Source organism: Electrona antarctica, assembly GCF_951216825.1.
Source record: "Electrona antarctica genome assembly, chromosome: 23".
In the NCBI taxonomy this organism is placed as follows: Eukaryota; Metazoa; Chordata; class Actinopteri; order Myctophiformes; family Myctophidae; genus Electrona; species Electrona antarctica.
In genome coordinates this window covers 26,259,042-26,279,872 of record NC_136804.1, presented here as the reverse complement: position 1 = coordinate 26,279,872, position 20,831 = coordinate 26,259,042, and the positions used below count along the sequence as shown (strand labels likewise).

The 20,831-nt window shown below is 42.8% G+C and overlaps 1 protein-coding gene across 1 annotated transcript; it reads right to left on the bottom strand.

The window, feature by feature from the left end:
• Positions 1–760: 760 nt before the first annotated feature.
• tmem110l (transmembrane protein 110, like) lies at positions 761–17,626 on the bottom strand. The gene is made up of 8 exons (XM_079494384.1): positions 17,031–17,626; positions 12,735–12,783; positions 11,773–11,868; positions 11,388–11,509; positions 10,477–10,589; positions 8,683–8,766; positions 7,513–7,644; positions 761–2,376 (listed from the first exon to the last, which is right to left on the bottom strand). The coding sequence occupies exons 1-8, from the start codon at positions 17,224–17,226 to the stop codon at positions 2,248–2,250; spliced, it is 921 nt and encodes a 306-aa protein (XP_079350510.1). The 5' UTR covers positions 17,227–17,626; the 3' UTR covers positions 761–2,247.
• Between the last annotated feature and the right edge of the window lie 3,205 nt (positions 17,627–20,831).

The following is a 20,831-nucleotide window of genomic DNA, read 5'->3' as shown; positions in this document are numbered from 1 at the left end:
GCTCACAACGCCTCACAACATTTATATGTGCAACCGGGTCAAAATGGAATGCCTCAATGCTTATAGGCCTATCACACAGCATTTCCCCGCCCCCTTTTTACGCCCCCTTTTAGAGCTAGTGGTGTTATTTTTCTTCTGGTCCATAGGCTTCCATGTTAAAAGAGGTATTTTCACAAGCCACAAACTACCGTTTTGTAAAGGTAAGGTTTATTCTACTTATTTGAGTTGTTATACCATTGTGTTTTCTTCATATTATTATCGGTCTTTGACATTTTAACATTAGGAAATGTACTTAGATTCTCCAGAGAAATAAAGTGTAAATGCCTAATGTTAAATGACACCACTATCTACCGGAAGTGGGCGTGGAAAGCGGGCTGTGAGATAGGCCTATTCCAAGTGATGGGAGGGGGTCAGATCAAATATTATTTTTCACGGCCTGAAAAGGTTGAGTACCACTGATGCAAAGCATGTCCGCATGTCATGAAAGTGGCGACTGTCGGCTGGGGATCACACCTGGTCACCACAGAGACCAAAGCCAGACGGAGAGCAAACCCTCTAGTTTCTGCGCGTCTTAGTACCGATGACCACACACACACACCACCAACCCCCCCGTCTCCCCTGTCATCAGCTTGAGGTCACAGGGCTGTTTGCCCTGCCCTCACAGGTGTGCTCTCTCCAGGTTGTGCGTAAGTGTCTGTCATCGCCGGGCTCCCTCGCGGGTTGGGGCCACTGCAGGAATTTGACACCAGAAGAGCCAAAGTGTGTGTCACTGTTCTTTATTCAGCACAGCACAAAGTAAAAAAAAAAGAGATACATTCTTTAAGAAGCACCGCGGCGCGATGCGGTCTGCTGTAGCACCATCATCATCATCAACATCATCATCACAAGAGGAACAGACAGACGCCGCCGCATTTATTATTGTAAAAACACTCGATGCACTTGTGGGACACAGAATAAAAGTATGTTTACACTGGACAGATTATGTCAAATGTAAGACTCTCTCCAACTGCTATATATATCATAACATGTAAACATTATTTGGTGGTTAAATTGAGCAGAAATTCTTTGGACAAGTTAATAACACGGATACAAAATAATACATCTGAAACAGATATTTGATAAACATTTGATGAAAAACATCAACACATTTCATTGGTCTACTGTAGTGCTTTTTTCCTATTTTGCTATGACATATTAAAAGTAATAGAAACATTAAAAACATGTTTTATCCCATTATTGTTACCACAGATTTGAGAACAATATATCAAGTCTAGTATCAAATCAAATACATGTAAAAAAAAAAGTACAAATTGAATAAATAACGTCAATAAATCAGAATAACTCCACTATCCCTGATTGAATCATTAACAATCTACAAACCATTGCAGATTAAGGAAATGTGTAATAATGAGTTGGCCTTTTTTACCATTACAAAAATAAAACATATTTCCATACATTAACCATATATTTAAAAACCTGTTTTTGACCAACCACTGTTCTCTGTGGTTGGTCCATTGTGACCATTGGCAATCACAAGATTTGACGACCTAAAGTCAACATGGCTGACGTCTGTTCAGTGGTTTTTTGCAAATCAGGGCAATGCAAAGACGGTCGACCAGGCATTCATAGAACCATTGGTGAGCAGTGTGCAGGAATGTCTATAATTATACCTCAATTAAAAAGGTACTGTAGCTGTGAAGCGTTCATGCATCAATCTCTCGCTGTTCTTTGGAAATTTGATATGAGATGAATGACTCTTTGGTGGTATCAACCCCCCCCCCCCCAAAAAAATAAAATCCCCATTGACAAGACAGATTTATTACTGCCTTAGTGCCTTTAATTTTTTAGAAACTTAAGGTTTCTCCCTGTTAATGCCGTTTTCAAATACCAACACACTTAACAGGAAGCGTCACTTGCCCTTCTGCCTTTACAATGCATTGAGCAGAACTGTTAACACATAATGGAGTAACCCACCATTGTGTGTGTACAGTCCTGGCAGTTTGTAAAGATGCCGGTGTCATGCTCAATCGCGTTGTAACTTTTTTCTTTTTTAATTAACAGACTGTGCTTTCCATTAAGACTAAAACAATACTTATAATCTAGACTTGTGTTCTCAGTGGGTCTTTTCTTGTTGCATTTTTTGAATCATCGGTCATTATATGTATTAGATATTGGAATAATTAAGCTGCAGAATAATGTGTGTTTGCATGCGTTATGGATGGACATGGGAGGATTCACCTGGTCGACTCACACCACCACCCAACTAGGTTTCAGGGCTCTTCCTGAGTACTGCACGTGAGGGACTGGTGTGACACCGTCCTGGTCCTCTTCCCCTTCCGAAGCCTCGTCTGTGTCTGTCTCTACAGTCAGCAGGACCTGGAGGTGACAGGAACACCACATGTTGTTGGTGGACAAAGAAAGAGACAAACACACATGGGCCAAAGGGACACGGATGAATGCATGGACAGACATAAGCGATTGGCCACGCTGTGCGTATGACTTCTGCATTTCCATCACAAAGCTGTAAAAAATATCCCTGTTCATTCCAAAGCTTGGAATACAATCTCCAGGCTGCGGTGACCCACGCACAATCCCAAAGGAGCAAAGATCCCATAACTGCGTAACATTAACATTTACAGCATTGTAAACCAAAATGTTGGATGAGATCGTCATCGTTCAAGAAGCAGAATGGAATTGCAAGCTAATGTATACTTCAACACGCTTCTAAAAACTTCTATGCCATTTCCAACCTATCATAATTTCCATGCCATCAGCTACAACAAGTCAGCCACAACAAGAGAAGAGAGAACAATATGTACATTACACAGTTTTGACCAACAACTCCATCCGCGACCTCATCCTAATCAATGCCTCTCTTATCTTCATCTCTCGCTCTCTTCTCTCGTGCTCTCGTGGCCTACTCCACTCTGCTCTGCTTTCCATCACATCAGTGCATGGAAATGGATCCCAAATGTCACTCTTATTCCCGGGGATGAAGGGATGATTTGTGGCTGCCTGGCTGAGAGCCAGTGGGAGGTTGGGAGGATCCACGGAGGGAGAACAGCCCTCCCAATTCACATGCCAATCAGTCACAGGCACAGCCATTGACCCTGAAGTGTATGTGTGTGTATGTGCACGTGCACAAGGCCCAAGACAAATCACTATTCAATTTGTTGTAACTCCACAGGGAGAGAGAAAGAAAGAGACAGAGAAACACTTGACGCGGGCTTCTGTGTAGGAGGCTATTATCCTGATTGTGTGCATCACAAGGACGAGTCTGTTAGAGTTTCACCATTTGAGATAAACCAACACTTAGCCCAAGACAGTCAGGAGCCGTTCAGCAAAGTTTCATCATAGCGGAGAGCACTCCTACAATACCATTCATTCTCGCCTTTCAAAGCACCACCCAAATGCAAACTGACGTGCATGGCAACTAATTTTTCTTCCAAAGATTGATAGCAAGGCCTGGCAGAATGATTCACGTTTGCCACAATTGCAAGAGAACGAAAACACTTTCCAAAGCACAGGGCGGTGAAAAAAATTAGTGACAACATTTTACATGCCTTTCCAATAGGGAGCATAGAACTGGCACTAAAGGAAGAAGAAAAAATGAAGAATAAAGAAACAACAGCTACCACCAACTTATCTTAACGGGAAGATAAATGGTGGAAGGCACAGCATAGAGGGACAAGTAGAATCCAGAGATGTGTCTGACTCAGTCTTTCTTGGTCAGATGTCAATTGGCTACATTAACCTTTGTGTGTGTGTGTGTGTGTGTGTGTGTGTGTGTGTGTGTGTGTGTGTGTGTGTGTGTGTGTGTGTGTGTGTGTGTGTGTGTGTGTGTGTGCTACCCCCCCGCCCCACCCCTGCAAAAAAAGAAAGAAAGAAAAAGAAAGAAAAAAACAGGTGCAGCAGAGCATCCCCAGGGTGCTCATGTGTATATAATAACCATCAGCATCAGCACTCTCACATTCCTCACATTAAAGTGCTGTCTTTTCTTCAAGTAAAAACACACATATTAGATTTTCACAGCCTAGTCCCCATGGGAGATGCAGTGTTGTGAGGATGTTCGGTGGGAGCGAACCCTTTTTCTAACTGCGGCTTTCATGACTTCAGCTTTCATGACTTCAGCTTTCATGACTTCAGCTTTCATGACTTCAAAAGCGATCCCTTCCCTTCATAGCGCAGGCCAGCAGATGATGCAGTCCTCTCTGAACTCTGCCTCCTGGCTCCCGTCACTTTGCACATTATCCACTACATCAGTGGTTAACTTTTTCATGTCAAGGACCCCCAAATTGACACTAAATAGCCCGCGGACCCCCATAAGAGAAGATTTTTACGGCTCTAGCAATGATTCTCAACCCGTTTAATTTCAAGGACCCCCAGTTTGACCTGCATATTAGTCTACAGGTCTCTGAGACCCCAATTTATATTGTAAAATCAACGTTAATTTAACTCTGAGAGTGTACAAATTGAACCAAATGGTTGCGTTTGTACACTACAACATACATTACCTGCACAAATGCATGATTCAAAGTAGGAACTCTAGAGCAGTGATTCTCACCCAGATGGTCCTGGGACCACCAGTGGTCCTTGAGGGGGTTCCAGGTGGTCCCCAGCTAAATGATATGGTATGAAATGGTAACCAAATGGACACTTATTAGATCTTTAACTCTTGAGTGTAAAATTAAATTTACACTACTGTGGTAGCATAGGAGGGATAACGGACAAACGTTGATCAAAATAAAAGTTGTTTCACAATAATTTAACTCTTGACATCAATACAGCATGGAATTGTATCCTGCGATAAGCAAATAATAAATAATGGAGCTTGATATGAAGACGGTTGAAAAGCACTGCTCTAGACTACTGTAGAGTGTATTGGTCACAAGATCAACATATCGCCCCCAACAGCTCCTAAAGGGATAGTTCTGAATTTTTTAACTTAAGTTGTATGGTGGTTGCAACTGTATTAATTGATTGCCCGAGTCCCGTGGTGGGAGTTCTTCTCTGGTTTTGGTGAATATTAAGTAGTTCCGGTCATTTTGTGGGGGACACGTGCCACGCATTAAAAGTAAATGAATTCACAAAACTAGTGTCATTTGTACTGTTGACCTAATTCTGAAATATTAGCGCAACTTTCGTTCATTTTGAGCCCTCTATCACACGGAACTATGTTTTTTGTGTCCATATCACTACGCCCAAAGAATAGTTCCATGTGTTAGAGGGGTCAAAGTTGAATATTTTAGAAATAGGTCAACAATAAAAATGGCACTATAGTATTGTGAATTAATTTACTTTTAATGCGTGGCCCCAGTGCCCCCCACAAAATGACCGGAACTACTTAATATTGGCCAAAACCAGAGCAGAACTCCCACCACGGGACTCGGGCAATCAATTAATACAGTTGCAACCACTATATTAATGGCAAGTATTTCATACAACTTAAGTTAAAAAATTCTGAACTATCCCTTTAACTTCATAGTCAGGTTCAGAGTCAGACCCCACTTTAGCTCTTCATTAATCATTTTAGTTCTTTACTCATTTCTAATCACTGATCTAACACTTGGTTCCCAAACCTTTTCATGTCATGGACCCCCAAATTGACACTAATTATTATGAAAAGATTTGCCAGGGACCCCCATAAGAGAAGATTTCTACGACTCTAGCAGTGATTCTCAACCCATTTAATTTCAAGGACCCCCCAGTTTGACATGCATTAGTGTCTCTGGGACCCCAATTTATATTGTAAAAAACAAAGTGAATTTAACTCCGAGAGTGTACAAATGTGTCAAACTATCATTTAGCTGGGAGTGCAGGGACCCCCTGGGACTCCCTCAAGGACCCCTGGGGGTCCCCGGACCCCACTTTGGGAACCACTAATCTAACACACTTGTCTAATGCCTTATTTCCACCGTCTCATTTCAGGCTGGATGTGGCTAGCCATGGTATGTTAGGATTTTATTTTTTATTTTTTCTAGCTTCCCCATGGCAAATAACCTGCCAGCCAAAGAACAGCAGGACGTGACAGCCACAAGTAAGCTTTGTACGAGGGGGGATATGCATGACTGACCAAAATCTAATTTGGTCAAAATCTAATCAGTTCCCCCCCGGAACGGAATTTTGTTATTCTCTTTACTAGGCTGGAAGCGATCATTCTAATCATGAAAGGGTAACTGCACAAAAATAGTCACATCAGAATAGTCCTTCATATCGTTCATTCATTGGCGACAATAAATCAAAACTCACAGGTTTTGGTGACATAAGTGTTAACCCATTTTTACCTGAGATCAGATTCTACAAATGTCTTCTACATCCTGACAGTTTTCTGAAAAAGCTGTTTCTATGTCAGTCGTTCTTCGATTTTTCAAAAATAGCAGACCTACAAGCTTGTAGCGCGCCACTCGGTGGCGTGCTATGAGCTTGTAGATCTGCTATTTTTCAATAGCTAAAGCATAACAATGCTTTAGACCCAAAACCCAAAACAACCCAAAACTTTAACCCAAAATGGGTTAAAGTTTTGGGTTGTTTTGGGTTTTGGTGTGTGCTGTTTATGCGTCTGTGCCTTAGAGCCAGCATTATTTGGGACAGTTGATATATGCTTTTGTTGGCCAGCCTCCTAATATAGCATTCAAGGTTACGCAAATATGTGCACAAAATCCCTCTCCTTCCACAAAACCGACTAGTGTTCTGGTTTCACCTGCTCGCTTGTCATCACAACCCCGCAACCTCGCAGTGAAGCTAGTAATGGGTGGCTGTTGTTGAAGTCTCTTTATAGGCCAATCTCTCCATCTTTTTGAAGCTGTGTTGGTGAGTGAGAGCATGGCCATATGGCCTCAAAGTTTAAATTCAATATCCAACAGCTGGTGTTAATGTGAACAATAAATCAATGGTCTGTACAAATTAGAAAAACCAAAGTGAACATATATCGTATATAATTGAATTAGAAATATGAAAACGATTAAACATAGTTGGTGGTGACATAGTTTATGCAGACCCAGGAGATACTACTTTTTTGCCAAGAAAACTTGGCAACTACAGCTCACTTGACTGTGCTGTGTTGTCAGATCTGGGAAGGTGGAGTACAACCACAACCTGGACGCAGTGTTGATTTAGTCGACTAGAACTATGACGCAAAAATGTATAATTTTTGATAATAAGACAATAGCTATAAGTTAAAAAGGCATAAGTTAAGAATACAACACAACTAAAACGAAACAAATCTCCAAGTTCAGTTGTCGTGAGCTTGTAGATCTGCTATTTTCAGAGTGCAACGAGGCGCTAAATCAGGCATTACAACGCCATCAGGGCACCTCCAAAATACATGTTAGTCGACAAAATCAACTGTAGATTTTAGTCGACTAAAATCTAGACCAACACTAAAAAAATTCAGATGACTAAAATATGACTAAAAGTTAACTAAATGTTATTTTATTCAAAAGACTAAAAACCAAATAAAAATGTACCTGTCAAAATGCACACTACCTGGACGTGGATGTGACTGGTTCTTACCTGTGCTTCGTCGCTGTTGATCCAGGGCAGAGAGTCGCCCTTCTTCACGTCGATGTCACAGCTGTCGTCCAGGTTCTTCATCGTCTTGTACGTCCTCATCATCAGACTGTCTATCACCCAGAACATGATGGACTGCATGACGGCCGTCACAAAGACAAATAAACTGGTCAGCAAGGCTGATTCACCACCACCAAATGCCCAAAGCTAGCTTGATCATTCCTGCCCTTTATAGTAGAGTGTGTGTGTGTGTGTGTGTGTGTGTGTGTGTGTGTGTGTGTGTGTGTGTGTGTGTGTGTGTGTGTGTGTGCGCGATTTTGGAATAATTTGCAATTTGTGTCAAATTAATGTATGCTCTTTTATCCTTTATGCTCCAGAAGGACAATACAGCAAAAAGAGGATGGCAAAGGTTTGCTAGACGCTGGTAATAACAAACATAAACCCTCCTGGTGCTCACTGACTGCTGCTGTGCCCTAATCAGTTAAAATATACCCAGCTGTGCCCCCAAATTGCCCATCACCTTCAACATAAAAGCATTAGCTGTAAAACAAATCAACTGAAATACAATGGCTGTAAACAAACCAATTATGCAAACAAAACCAATAAATATATGCATTAAATAAATAGCAACATACTGAATAGCTCCCACAAACATAATTGTACATTTGTACCTATTTAAGTTAAAGCTTTGTTTTGTGTGCAGCAGAGTACCAACAGCGACTGCACTGTCCTGCATACATTTAAACGAATACCAAACGACTCGCCCCTTTACCAACTCGCCCCTGCAAAATGTTGTTAACAGTTAATTTAGTATTTCCCTCCCTCTCTGAAATCTGAAATGATCTTGTATACAGATTTATTTGATTGTATAGTAGTCAATCTCTATACTCTGTAAAATTAAGAAAGAACAACATGACACAGAGACGGTGACTGCTTAATTAAGTAAATGTAGGACCTTCTAGCAGTTAATTTTGTTTTATTAAATACATTTAATATGATAATACCTTTTATATAATCACCAACATGAATTATGTTTGTTATTTACAACTAGGTAGAGTAGTGGGGCGAGATGGAAAAGGGGCGACCATACCTGTTACCATTTAAACATCTCTAGGGTGGCCGCCCGGACAGAACTGTTTAAAGGTACCAGTCCTAGTCTCTAGAGGAACTCACATTGACTATGAAGGGCACGATGAGCATGACAATGACCAGCTCCAGCTGAGGGTTGGCGATGTAGCTCAGCAACACCTCTTGCAACTGGAAAGACACATGGAAAATGTTATACGTACAGTATGTTAGTGACAAAAACACTTTCTTAAATATTTTTCTGGCTCTTAAATCATCCGGCGCCAATTGCGCCTTTTGGCGCACATTTTCATGTTTCTCCACGCCGATGACGCCTTTTTAATATAAATTGATTACGGTTCACAACTGTGTCCTGTACGCGCTCATAACATTCCGGCTCGGGTGCGATGAAAAAACCCTGAAAGAAAACAGAATTCCGCTTGCTTACGCTGTTTATGGGCTGTCTATGGTTATATAGAAGTGTTTATTTGTACGTCTCTAATTGTTCTGATGAATTGAAAATGGTGGACCCTATTGTAAACAAGTTAATGCTTTATGGTGTCGTCCACAGTTAACTTCCCGACAGGACCTACGGGCCTTGGGTCTGTACTCTGTATTCAACATGTAATCTCTACGCAGTTTAAGATCTTCACACTAGAAATATTACCATTACAGTATGTGAAATGACAGCAGGTCTACATCTGTATTAAATGCACATGTCATACAATTTTGTCATACAATTTTTTCCCATATTTCCAAAGCCATTCACAATATGTCACTTTTAGAGTTGTCCCGATACCATTTTTTTCAGACCGAATATGAGTACTTAATTTGTAGTACTCGCCGATATCGAGTACCGATACGATTACGAGTACTTTTTATTTTTGTTGAGTAACCACTTTAGTCATCTATGCAGATGGATCTCCGATCTAACCTTGTCAGTTGTCATTTATGCTATAGATCGGCTGTTTTTGGCGATTTGCTGCAGTGTTGGGGGCCAGACTTGCATTTGTTCAGCCTAGTGTCAATTGGATATTTTGGTACTCAGGTCAGAGTATCGGGGTCGGTTCCGAGTACGAGTACTTGAGGGTGGTATCAGCCCGAGTACCCGATACCAGTATCGGTATCGGAACAACTCTAGTCACTTTCTAAACATTTCTGGACTTTCCAGTCCTAGAGGGAATGATATGCGTCCAAAAACTGTTTTCAGCATCGGATTTGTGATGAACCTTGTTATAAACTGCTAGACTTCACTGTGTCCGCCTCCTCACCTCTCCCTGATGAGAATGCTAACAGCCTAGCAATGTACTGCCAAAAACAATAGCCCAATTTAATCTGGACATACAAAACACTAGTCTTTGATTCTTTGAAGCATAGCTGTTGCTATGGCAAGGGTTAATGGGAACCTAAATATATAAACAAATATGATATCGAAATGTCACGCAACAGCCATGTGAATACATTTACTTTGTCTCCATGTTTTCATTCAAATCAAAGGGTCAACACTCCTTTCTTCTCCTTTTTATCTTGGATTTGTTTGTCTGCTCTTGTCATGTGTGATGACTTGCATCTCTCGCTTTCAAACTAAAAGCACCACAGTAATAAAAGCGAAAATAATATTCCTAACATGTATTTGATATTTTTGTTGTTACTGCGTTGAAATAAATAAACTAATATCTTTTTTTTAAAGATATTAGTTTTTTTAAATACTGTGAAAATATAGAGCTGTTTAACATGTATTTTAACAAATAAAATACATGAAAAGACCACTGAAAAGACAATGAAAAGACCACTAACTATATGTGGTCCTTTAATAATGGTCTCCTGAAATTGCCAAAAGATAAAACCCTTTATAACTGAAACATGTGTATTGAGTGTTGCGGTGTGGTGCAGCATTCTTACATTGGACCAGCCAGGAATGAGCAGCACCAGGCTGATCACACCTTTCTCCAGCACCATGATGAGCAGGTAGATGCCACACTGGCCGAGCCACGCTGCGGCTTGAGGAGGGTCACCTGATGCAAAAGACAAAACACACACACAACAGACCACAACACGGTTGTCATATAGATACGAAAAGGATGCCCTGGGGTCTGTGTGCTTGTTGTTTGTTTTAACTTCTCATAGGCCTAGTGTCATCACAGGACACACGAGGGACATGTCTGTCATAACACAGAAAAAAGGCCAAAAAGGCAGAGGGCGAACCCAGTGAAGAGTGATCACAAAAAGATGGGAAACGATCTACAATGTCCTGTTATCTCTGAACTATTAATATTGTAGTAGCTAGCCACAGTAAGTCAAACAGTTTTACAGCAAAGACAAATAAAAACATCACATAGAAATCCAAATATCTCTTGGATACAGAAGCATCCTGTAAATAAATAAATGTATGGACAACCCATCAAAACTTGAGCCGCGATAATGAACTGGTCATAAGAAAAATAAAAGGATATAGGACGATAAACCGCACAGTATTGAAAACCATTTCAGTGATCAAGGAGAACCATCGGAACCAATGAGAGCTGCAAGCAGCTCGAACACAATCCCAACTCAGCGGTCATACCAGGATGTTTTTCAGGCTGCAGCTGGAGTGACTGCCTTACTTGTGTCACAGCGGCCTCTGCTGGAAGTGCACTGTTCGTTTTCCAAGGAAAGAGCTGCAAGAGGCTGCTGCTGTAATAACAGCAGCAGACAGTGTGCAGGTGGCCGCCTGTTCTTTGGCCAACATCCAGCTGTTCGTCAACAGGCTGCGCTGAGCAGATGTGCCCTGACCCCCCCCCCCCCCCCCCCCTTCCACACACACACACACTCACCATACTCTCCAAAGGTGAGCAACGTCCACTGCTTGTATTCCACCACCTTGGACCCCACCATGACGCCCAGCCAGATGACCAGCATCCCCAGGGTGGCATCCAGCAGGAAGTTCATTAGGTAACTTGGGTAAAACATTACAAAATAATTTCAAATTAGGGTAAAAAACAAAACAAAAGGCACACACACACACACACACACACACACACACACACACACACACACACACACACACACACACACACACACACACACACACACACACACACACACACACACACACACACACACACACACACACACACACACACACACACACACACAGTGTTCTTAGTGGTCAAAACGCCTTGTGTAATAATGTGACTAAATGGCCAATGAGTGACTTACAGTGAACACGGGTCCTCCTTGGTGAGAGTGGACAGGAAGACATTGGCAAAGTGGATGAACAAAGCACCGATAGCCTGCTTTGATGTATCAAAAAACCTGCAAGAAACACAAGTGAAATGTTTCAAAGCTCTGGGAGTGAGCAGAACAAACTTAGTTTTAGTCACATTTTAGTCACCTGGAATGTTTTAGTCGACTAAATATCATGAGATTTTAGTCGACAAAAATGTATTTTGGCGGGGCTTGATGCTGTCGTAATGGCTGATTTTACACTTGCTGAAAATAGCCGATCTACAAGCACACACAGGTCGCAGCGCGGCGAGTTGTGAGCTTGTAGATCGGCTATTTTCAGCATACAACCAAGTGTAAAATGACTTGTGTCTTACTTACTTACTGGATCTCTTGTCCACTAGTCCTTTCCTAACATTTTAGTCTAGTCTTTGAGTGGTGCAACCACTCCCTTACGGAGCTATGTGTGTGTGTGGGTGGCTGGGTGGCTGGCTGGCTGAGTCTGAGCACGAAAACAGCATGGTTGTTTTTCACCACCTGTGCGCAACCTATAACACACACAAACACACGCACATATTAACTGTATATATGATGATTTCGGGTGTGCCCGTACAGTACAGTGACAGACAGTACAGTACAGTGCAGTAGAGGGTACAGTAGACGGACCCCCACATGGTAACTCTCTCATTTCTCTACCGTTTCGGACGTGGGGCGGCTCGCCGGAGCCGGGCCAGCACCCTGGACTGTGGTCCTGTAGGTCTGGAACTTCCGGGGACCCCCCGGGGACCCCCACACGGAGTTGCACCACTCACTTCACACGGGTGTGATTTTTATTTGTTGACGAAATTGTCAATATATTTTAAAAAGGTAGTCAACGAACATTTTTCGTCATAGTATCAGTCGACGAAATCAACACTGAATAGAATAGAATAGAATAGAATAGAATAGAACATTACCAGATCCGCCATGGTCGTCTGATGTGTGCAGGCTCTCTAAACCTTTTCACTGAAAAAAAAAAGAAAAGAATAAATCAATAATTTTTGCAAGAATAATGCTAGCCTTGGAAAGATAAAATGCTATACAGTGTCTTTGTATTGACCCAAACAGCAAGACTTATCTCTCTTTCAGCTCCAGGATAGAGGAAAGCCTAGACAGGATATTGCCCTTGTTTTACACTACCAATGCCTGCACCCCACCCTCCCCTGTTCTATCCTACCCCCCCACCACGACAACACTCCTCCCTCAGCAGGCTCCTGCTGGAGGCTCGGAGAGAACTGGTTCACAGACACCCACTGTTACTCTCTCCCACAAGGTCACAAAGTGTGACTTGCCATGTGGTAAAACATGATCTTACACATATACACGCGCTTGTTCGTGCGCATGCACACACGCCGCACGCACACACACAAATAATATGATCACTGCAGATTTGTATGGTGGTGGAATGAAAGGAATGGGGGGAATTCTGTAGCATTTTGCAATCTCTGCTATGAGGCTGTTTGCTATAGCAAAACATATTTTCTATTTCGTCAAGGTTGCTCAAAAAAGAAAAAGCTTGCATTTAGGAATAACCGAATAAGGGAAAGCTGCAGCAAATCTGCACACAAATCCAATGTCTATCAGCACAAAAAGGAAAGACAAGGATTACGGCGAGTCAATGGAAGGAAATTACCAAAATAGCTTTAAGGAAGAGCAGTCTAAACAAAGACTGTGGGGGGAGGAGGGGGGTGTATTGTACTAGCCTGGCTAAAGCCAGACGTGAATCAGCCGTTGGCAAAAAATAATTGCCTGCACGACAGTGTGATATTAGTCTGGCTAATTAGCCAGGCTAGTATTGTACTGTACAGCCAGGCAAGGATCTGAGTCTCTGCATACCACCACGATGTACTCGGCTTGAGGGCTCTTCTAACGTTCAGCTGGTCATAAATAATGTGGTGTAACTATTTACAGATCCATGCACTGTGACCAAGGAAGACAAGTTCGCATACATAACCTACATGCATCCAGAGACAGGGAGAAAGTCGAGCAGTGGATGTCAACCCTTTTCATATCAAGGTCCATTATTTATTTAGCATTTGAGCCACGGACCACGCCATTTGATGAGATTTAGCCTCTCAGACCCAAAACTAAAGAATATATAGTTGTTAAGATAAGATATTCTCCACAATTCCATGCTGTATTGATGTGGCGCCATATAGGAGAGATGACAGGCAAACGTTGATCAAAATAACAATTATTCTACATACTCTAATTGTGTAGACTTCTTGTAAAATACATAATGCAGATTTAACAATAACATAATTCTAGAGTGTGTAAAATGAAACAAAATGGACCCATAAGGGTCAATTTGGTTTCATTTTACATTCTCAAGAGTTAAAAATATCTATATGGTTCCATTAACCAACTCTCCATCATTTAACTGAAGGACCACTGGTGGTCCCTGGACCACTGGTTGAGAACCAATGGGAGAAAGAGGGATAGAAAAGGGCAGAGAAGATAAGAGAGCAAAAGAGAGAGAGAGAGAGAGAGAGAGAGAGAGAGAGAGAGAGAGAGAATGCTGAAAATTGATTGGTCTGCAAATAAGTAACTGAGTGGGGGTCATAGCTCACTGATCCAGCTCACTCTTACTTACAGTCTGCCCTTATCCTAAAATACTGCACTGCTATTTGGCAATGACTAGGCTGAACTCTGGAAGCAATGATTAGCTGATGAAAATCACAACAGCTGCACTGGCCTTTCACAAATGCCTCACACTTGACTCACTCACAGCACAATTGATCACGTCATGTGCCAACCTACTCATATGACTCCATATAATGACACAAGGAGATGCTGCGTGCCACCACAGTAGAGTCATACGCATTTGTCAATGATGACTGAACGTCCGTCCACCAGGGAACAAAACCGACAAGATTATAGCCCGGTGGACGGATGGGAAATTTGGTATATAGTCTTTTTTATTGGCCTAAAATATTGTCTATACAAACATAATCATAACAAAATAGGTAACGGTATCTGTCATCTGTAATTTTTTCTTTTTCCCTCCTTTATACAGCTTTTGTCCCCATAAAATGCCCGCTACACAAACATTAAATGCCATTGACAAATGAAGGGAAGATTTACGTCATCTTGTCCCCACACGTCTCATATTTGCCATCGACAATGAAAGGAGAAATTAGGTCAAATGTCCGCCAAATATGACGTACATTTGTGGCAACAGGCATTCTGATTGGCCAGTATGTGATGATGCATGGTGATGTACGATGATAAGAGCGCCCCTCACTTCACACGGGTGAATGAATACTCCCTTCACGCACAGGCCTTCTTCAGAGACTAGGGAGGACGGAGAAGGAGATCAGCCGGAGAATCGGAGCGGCAGGGGCCGTATTGCAGTCGCTGTACCGCACTGTTGTGACGAAAAGAGAGTTGAGCCAGAAGACAAAGCTCTCTGTCTTCCGAGCAATCTTCGTTCATATACTCTCACCTATGGTCATGAAGTGTGGGTCATGACCGAAAGAACAAGGTCGTGAATACAAGTTTGTTGTTTTCTTCGACGGGTGGCTGGCATCTCCCTTTGAGATAGGGTGAAGTTCAGTCACATGAGAGACTCGGAGTAGAGTCGCTGCTTCTTTGCCTGGAAAGGAGTCAGCTTAGGTGGTTCGGGCATCTGGTTAGGATGCCTCTCAGGCGTCTCCCTAGGGAGGTCCTTGAGGCACGTCCCACTGGGAGGAGACCTCGGGGCAGACCAAGGCATAGTTGGAGGAAATACATCGACTTACTGGCCTTGGAACGTCTCGGGATCCTCAAGGAGGAAGTCACTAATGTTGCTCTGGAGAGGGAAGTCTGGAGCACTCTGGAGGAGCTGTTGCCCCCTCGACCCGACTACGGATAAGCGGTTGAAGATGGATGGATGGATGGATGGATGGATGGATGGATGGATGGATGGACAGGCCAATCACAGCTGGTTCTTGCACAAGCCGTGTAGGGTTTCGAATGACGCCTCAAGGACACCCAATGAATATGTATTTGGCCGCAGACCCCCATCTGACAATATTTTCTGCCAGTAGGCACCCCCATACAAGATTTGTATTTTTTAAATGTTTCCTAAATGAAAATGAACCTTGAAATGAAAGTGGTTGAACATCACTGTTAGAGCCATAAAAACCTTCTATTTTGGGGGTCCTTGGCATATATTTTCTAATGGGGGTCTGCGGGCTAATGAGTGGAGATTTGGGGGTCGGAGTCCTTGACATGAAAAAGTTTGGGAAAGTTTTGGGACCAGTGGGACCCCTGTCGCCCTTTGCCAAAAGATTTGACATTGACACCACTCCCATTGGGCCTATTGTGTTCAGCTGTGATGATAAACAAGCCACAATAGGCTGGTGTGCTGTTGCAACAGTATACTATAGGAGGCCTCCTCCTATAGTATGCTGGAACAAACGTCAACAAACCACCACGTGGACTTTTTAGATGTAATTTCTTCATTTCCGTCGCTAATATCCGCTACTTTAGAACACCACTCAATATCAGCAGCTGCTGAATACGCTAAGATAAATAAGATAGCCAACAGATTTGTCAGGATATACACTGTATGTGTGGTTTCCAAAGTGGGGTCCGGGGACCCTCCTTCGTCCTTGAGGGAGTCCTAGGGGGTCCCCAGCAAAATGATAGTTATAGGAACCAAATGGACCCTTATGGGTCCTTTATGAGTTAAATTAACATTTATTTTACAATATAAATTGGGGGTCCCAGAGATAGAAATGCCATTGAACGGGGGTCCGTAGACTAATTCACTGGGGGTCCTTGAAATGAAACGGGTTGAGAATCACTGCTAGAGTCGCAAAAGTAATCTCTTATGGGGGTCCCTGGCTGGCTGTCGTCGAAATCGATATGGAGATGATATCCTACACACCACATCACATATCGGTGGTGTCGCTTGCCGATAACTTATCTTCAAGTTGAACAGACAGTCGTCGGCTTGAGTCAGGCTGTTTTGTCGGCAAGCGACACCACCGTAACCGAATGCAAATCAAGGCAACAATAATTCATCTTTGATTGGCTATTTATTAACAGTTTGCAGAATTACAGTAGCCTTGTACATTTGAAGCACAACTCAATACAAAAACTGTTAACTGAGTGGACGACACCATAAAAAGCATTACATTTGTTTACAATAGAGTATAGGGCCCACCGTTTTCAATTCATCTAAACATTTAGAGACGTAGCCTACTACCCATCAATATGTTACTCACGCATCAACGTGCTGAACGCGATGATAGCCAGCAGCCCCTGGACCAGGACCCCGAACCTGTCCGTCAGCGCTCCGTTGTCACAGCCGTGCGGGACAGGGCTCGCCTTGGCTATGATGTCGGACATGTTCGTCACTTCAGCAACAGCTTCTAATCTCTTGACCAGAAAGACCCCGTCGTCGTAGCCGTACATGTCCATTATCGTCGTGGTGACAGACAGACGGGTTTAAATTTAATTAAAAAAAACCAAGTAGGCCTACGTGGCATGTGTTGTGAGACAAAGAACGGGAGAAGTGGAGGAGTCGACACTTCCTCGGCTCTGGCTTTAAAGGATGTAGCCTTTCTTTGCTTCATAAACTAAAACTGGGTGAATTGATGCCACTCTGGTCGAAAGCAACAACAAAAAACTCCGCGTCTTCTTCTCTCGACTCTCGGTGATCATCATCAAAGTCGCTGACATGAATTGATGTTGGAAAAGTGAGTGAATCGCGGGGTCATGATCATCATCTCATCTCCTCCGGCCGTCTAGTCTCACTTCCATGTTTTTGACAACAACGAAAACAAAGCGATCATGCGGGACTCTGACGTGACGTCATGCGTCCTCCTAGCGTTGAATTCCTTCGATCTGCACCTGACTGACTGACTGACTGCACACAGTCACAGTCAACTGCACAGTCTGCACTGGTGCTGCACTGGGAGTGTGAACACACTATGTGGTTCCCAAACTTTTTCATGTCAAGCCAACGACCCCCCAAATTGACACTAATTAGCCCACGGACCCCCCATTTGAAAATATATGCCAGGGACAGAGAAGATTGTTACGGCTCTAGCAGTGATTCTCAACCTGTTTAATTTCAAGGACCCCCAGTTTGACATGCTTTAGTCAGTCTACGGACCCCCCCCCCCCCCCATCTAATGGTATTTATCTCTGGGACCCCCGATTTAAGATCTACATGCTTCTGGCTGTTTATAGGATAATAATAGGCCTATAGCCTATATAGTAACAAATTATATATAATTATTGGGGCGCCACCAAAATGTGAGGTTTAACTGCATGATGCGGACAGGATCAGGATACATATGGCTAGTGGAATTGCCTTTCCCAAATCCATCTATTTATTAGACTTATTTCAAATAGGCTATCTTGGAGATGTGCAGTGAGTCATATCTGATCTGATCTGATGACATCTGGTCTAAGTGTCCATTCAAACTACTAGGCTACAGTATGGGCTGGGCTATATACAAATGCTCAGCAGTGTTGTCACTATAGTCCCGAATCTATTCCCATATGCTTTCATATTTTTTTTGGAGGGGGTGTGTGATGATTGTGATCCCTTGGTTCCCTTTTCATCTGGTGCCAGGCTGCCAGCCAGTGCAGATATAGCCAAAACAAAATCGTCTCCTCTGCTTGGTTGGTGCTGCAGACTGAGCAGGGCGCGTGGCAGGACCATGCATGCACGAGTCACACGTGGGGAGAGGGGGGGGGGGGGAATAATCCCTTCTCCCGCGCGCTTGGTAAAGCCTTTGGCAGATTAATGGACCTCCTCGTCAACCATCTGTTACATCAGAAGTAGCCTCTATACCCCCCTGGCATTCATTGGTGCCCTGCCCTGGACAGAGGGGCGGGGGGCGCAGTGGATGCGGGCCCTGGCCTGGCTGGGGGAGTACCAACCGTTGATGATACATATAGCCAGGCATCATGCAGGAGTCGGGACTAAATTGGAATTAAATCCTTCCTCCTTGAGATGATGATGTTATAGGCTCTGAAATGTTTTTAAAAAAAAGTATTGGTTAATTAAATTAAATTTAAAGTCACTGGAAACACATTATGCCATGCATGGCCTGAGAGAGACAGACGAGACGCGAGTCACGCGACACTTTGGTAAATATGTCCAATTCATGCAGATGAGCTGCTGTGTATAGCATAGCCTATATAGTGCAGTGGTTCCCAAACTGTTTCATGTCAAGGACCCCCAAATTGACACTAATTAGCCCGCGGACCCCCATCAGAAAATGTATGGCAGGGACCCCCATAAGAGAAGATGTTTGCTTTGTCAGTGATTCTTAACCATTTTCATTTCAAGGGCCACCGGTTTGACCTGAATTAGTCATGAACGGACCCCCATTTAATGGCATTTCTATATCTGGGACCCCCAATTTATATTGTAAAATCAATGTTAATTTAACCCACAAGGGTCCATTTGGTTCCAAACTATATCATTTAGCTGCATGTGGACTCCCTCAAGGACCTCTATAGGGTCCCCGGACCCCACTTTGGGAACCACCGACCTATACTGGGATTGTCAAAATACACCAAACAAAACCAATTGGCCTATTCAAAACTGTCACATATTTATAGCTAAAGTGTTACTGGTTTTACTGTAGCTGCGTGAGTGGAGCCCTACCCTCCCACCACTAGAGGATAGTGTTGACTGTCATAAGAGATGGCTTTTTATTAGTATCATTTTTAAACCTATCGATCAACTGCTGTGAAGGAAGAATGATTATTGATTAGGCCTACCTACCCTGCAAACTGGAAAAAACAGCCTACATATGGAGCATCGAAAAGTAACTCATCACACAATGGATTTGATTTGGCCCAAAACAAAAATTAGGTATTAAGGTATATCTATTCTGTCTAAAAACGGATTGACAAAAACTGATTGAAAAGTATATCTTCTTTCATCCTCGTCATATCTCAATAACCAGAACCTTACAGCCTGAGCCTGAGCGGTAGGTGAACCACGTAGGCCTATACCAACAACTTTTTCCAGTTGCTGGATAAAAGTTATCGATTCTTTTATCAGTCGACTCGATTGCACTTGCAGCCATGCCGTTATCAATGGCATTGCGATAGCCTATAATCCAATATAAAACAGTCAGCATCTCCCTCTTATTTGCAACTTGTTTGGGTCATTCAAATTAATTATTTCCGTCCTGACCCAATTGGCTATGTTTATCCAAAATAATAGGGAATAAGCTTCATTTTATATATCTATAGCCTAATGCTCCATTCTAAGTAGGATATATCTCTAGCCTCCATATAGAACCTAATAGGCTATTGTCCCTAACACATATGTTACCATATGCAGCATATGGCAACAACAACAACCTCAAACAGTTTGCAGTCACAAAATAAACAAAATAAAGGGGAAAACGTCGGATAATTCGAGTCGGTTAAAATAACTGGCTTATTTCCAAGTTACTGTTAGATAATATTAATTCAATGTCATAATTTAAATGTCACCTGACCGCCGGCCTATACCAAATTAGCTCTTAATGAGTTCTCACCTATATATAAAAACTAATACCATTACATCTGGACAACCCCAGCCAGTGAGCATGGAATGGAAATATTGTTGTGTAATATGCATGAAAAATGCTGCTTATAGGCTGTGGCTTCCGACTCGATGTTGTCTGTTGTGTGTGTGTTTATATCGCTTTTTAAGCGATGTTATATCGCTTGCCGAAAGGATAGCAGATCTGCACGCTGACAACGGATGTCAGCCTGTAACATCATCGGTTCTTTTCGGCAAGCGACACCACGCACCACCGTCCAGTCCTACTGGGCCACGCACGCCACGGAGTAATATAATAAACGGCGCTTCGGAGCGAGAGAGGGGTGGGTGCTGGTGGTGGTGGTGGGTGGGGACTCCACTCACTCCAGCATTCTATTTATAATTGGCCGAACAAAATTTTGCAACTGCAACTGAAAGGTCAATGAAGGAGTTGGCTTGGAAATATGTGCAGATCTGTGGACATGCGCAGACGAGAGATGCCATATTGGAAGGAGGATTTGTGTGA

Excerpts from the sequence above, each read along its gene's own strand:
- tmem110l (XM_079494384.1), bottom strand. The coding sequence starts at position 17,226 with ATGGACATGTACGGCTACGACGACGGGGTCTTTCTGGTCAAGAGATTA. Across the intron at positions 12,784-17,030 it reads CGCGTTCAGCACGTTGATGC|TGAAAAGGTTTAGAGAGCCT; the intron begins GTGAGTAACATA and ends TTTTTTTTTCAG. Across the intron at positions 2,377-7,512 it reads TCAACAGCGACGAAGCACAG|GTCCTGCTGACTGTAGAGAC; the intron begins GTAAGAACCAGT and ends TGTCACCTCCAG.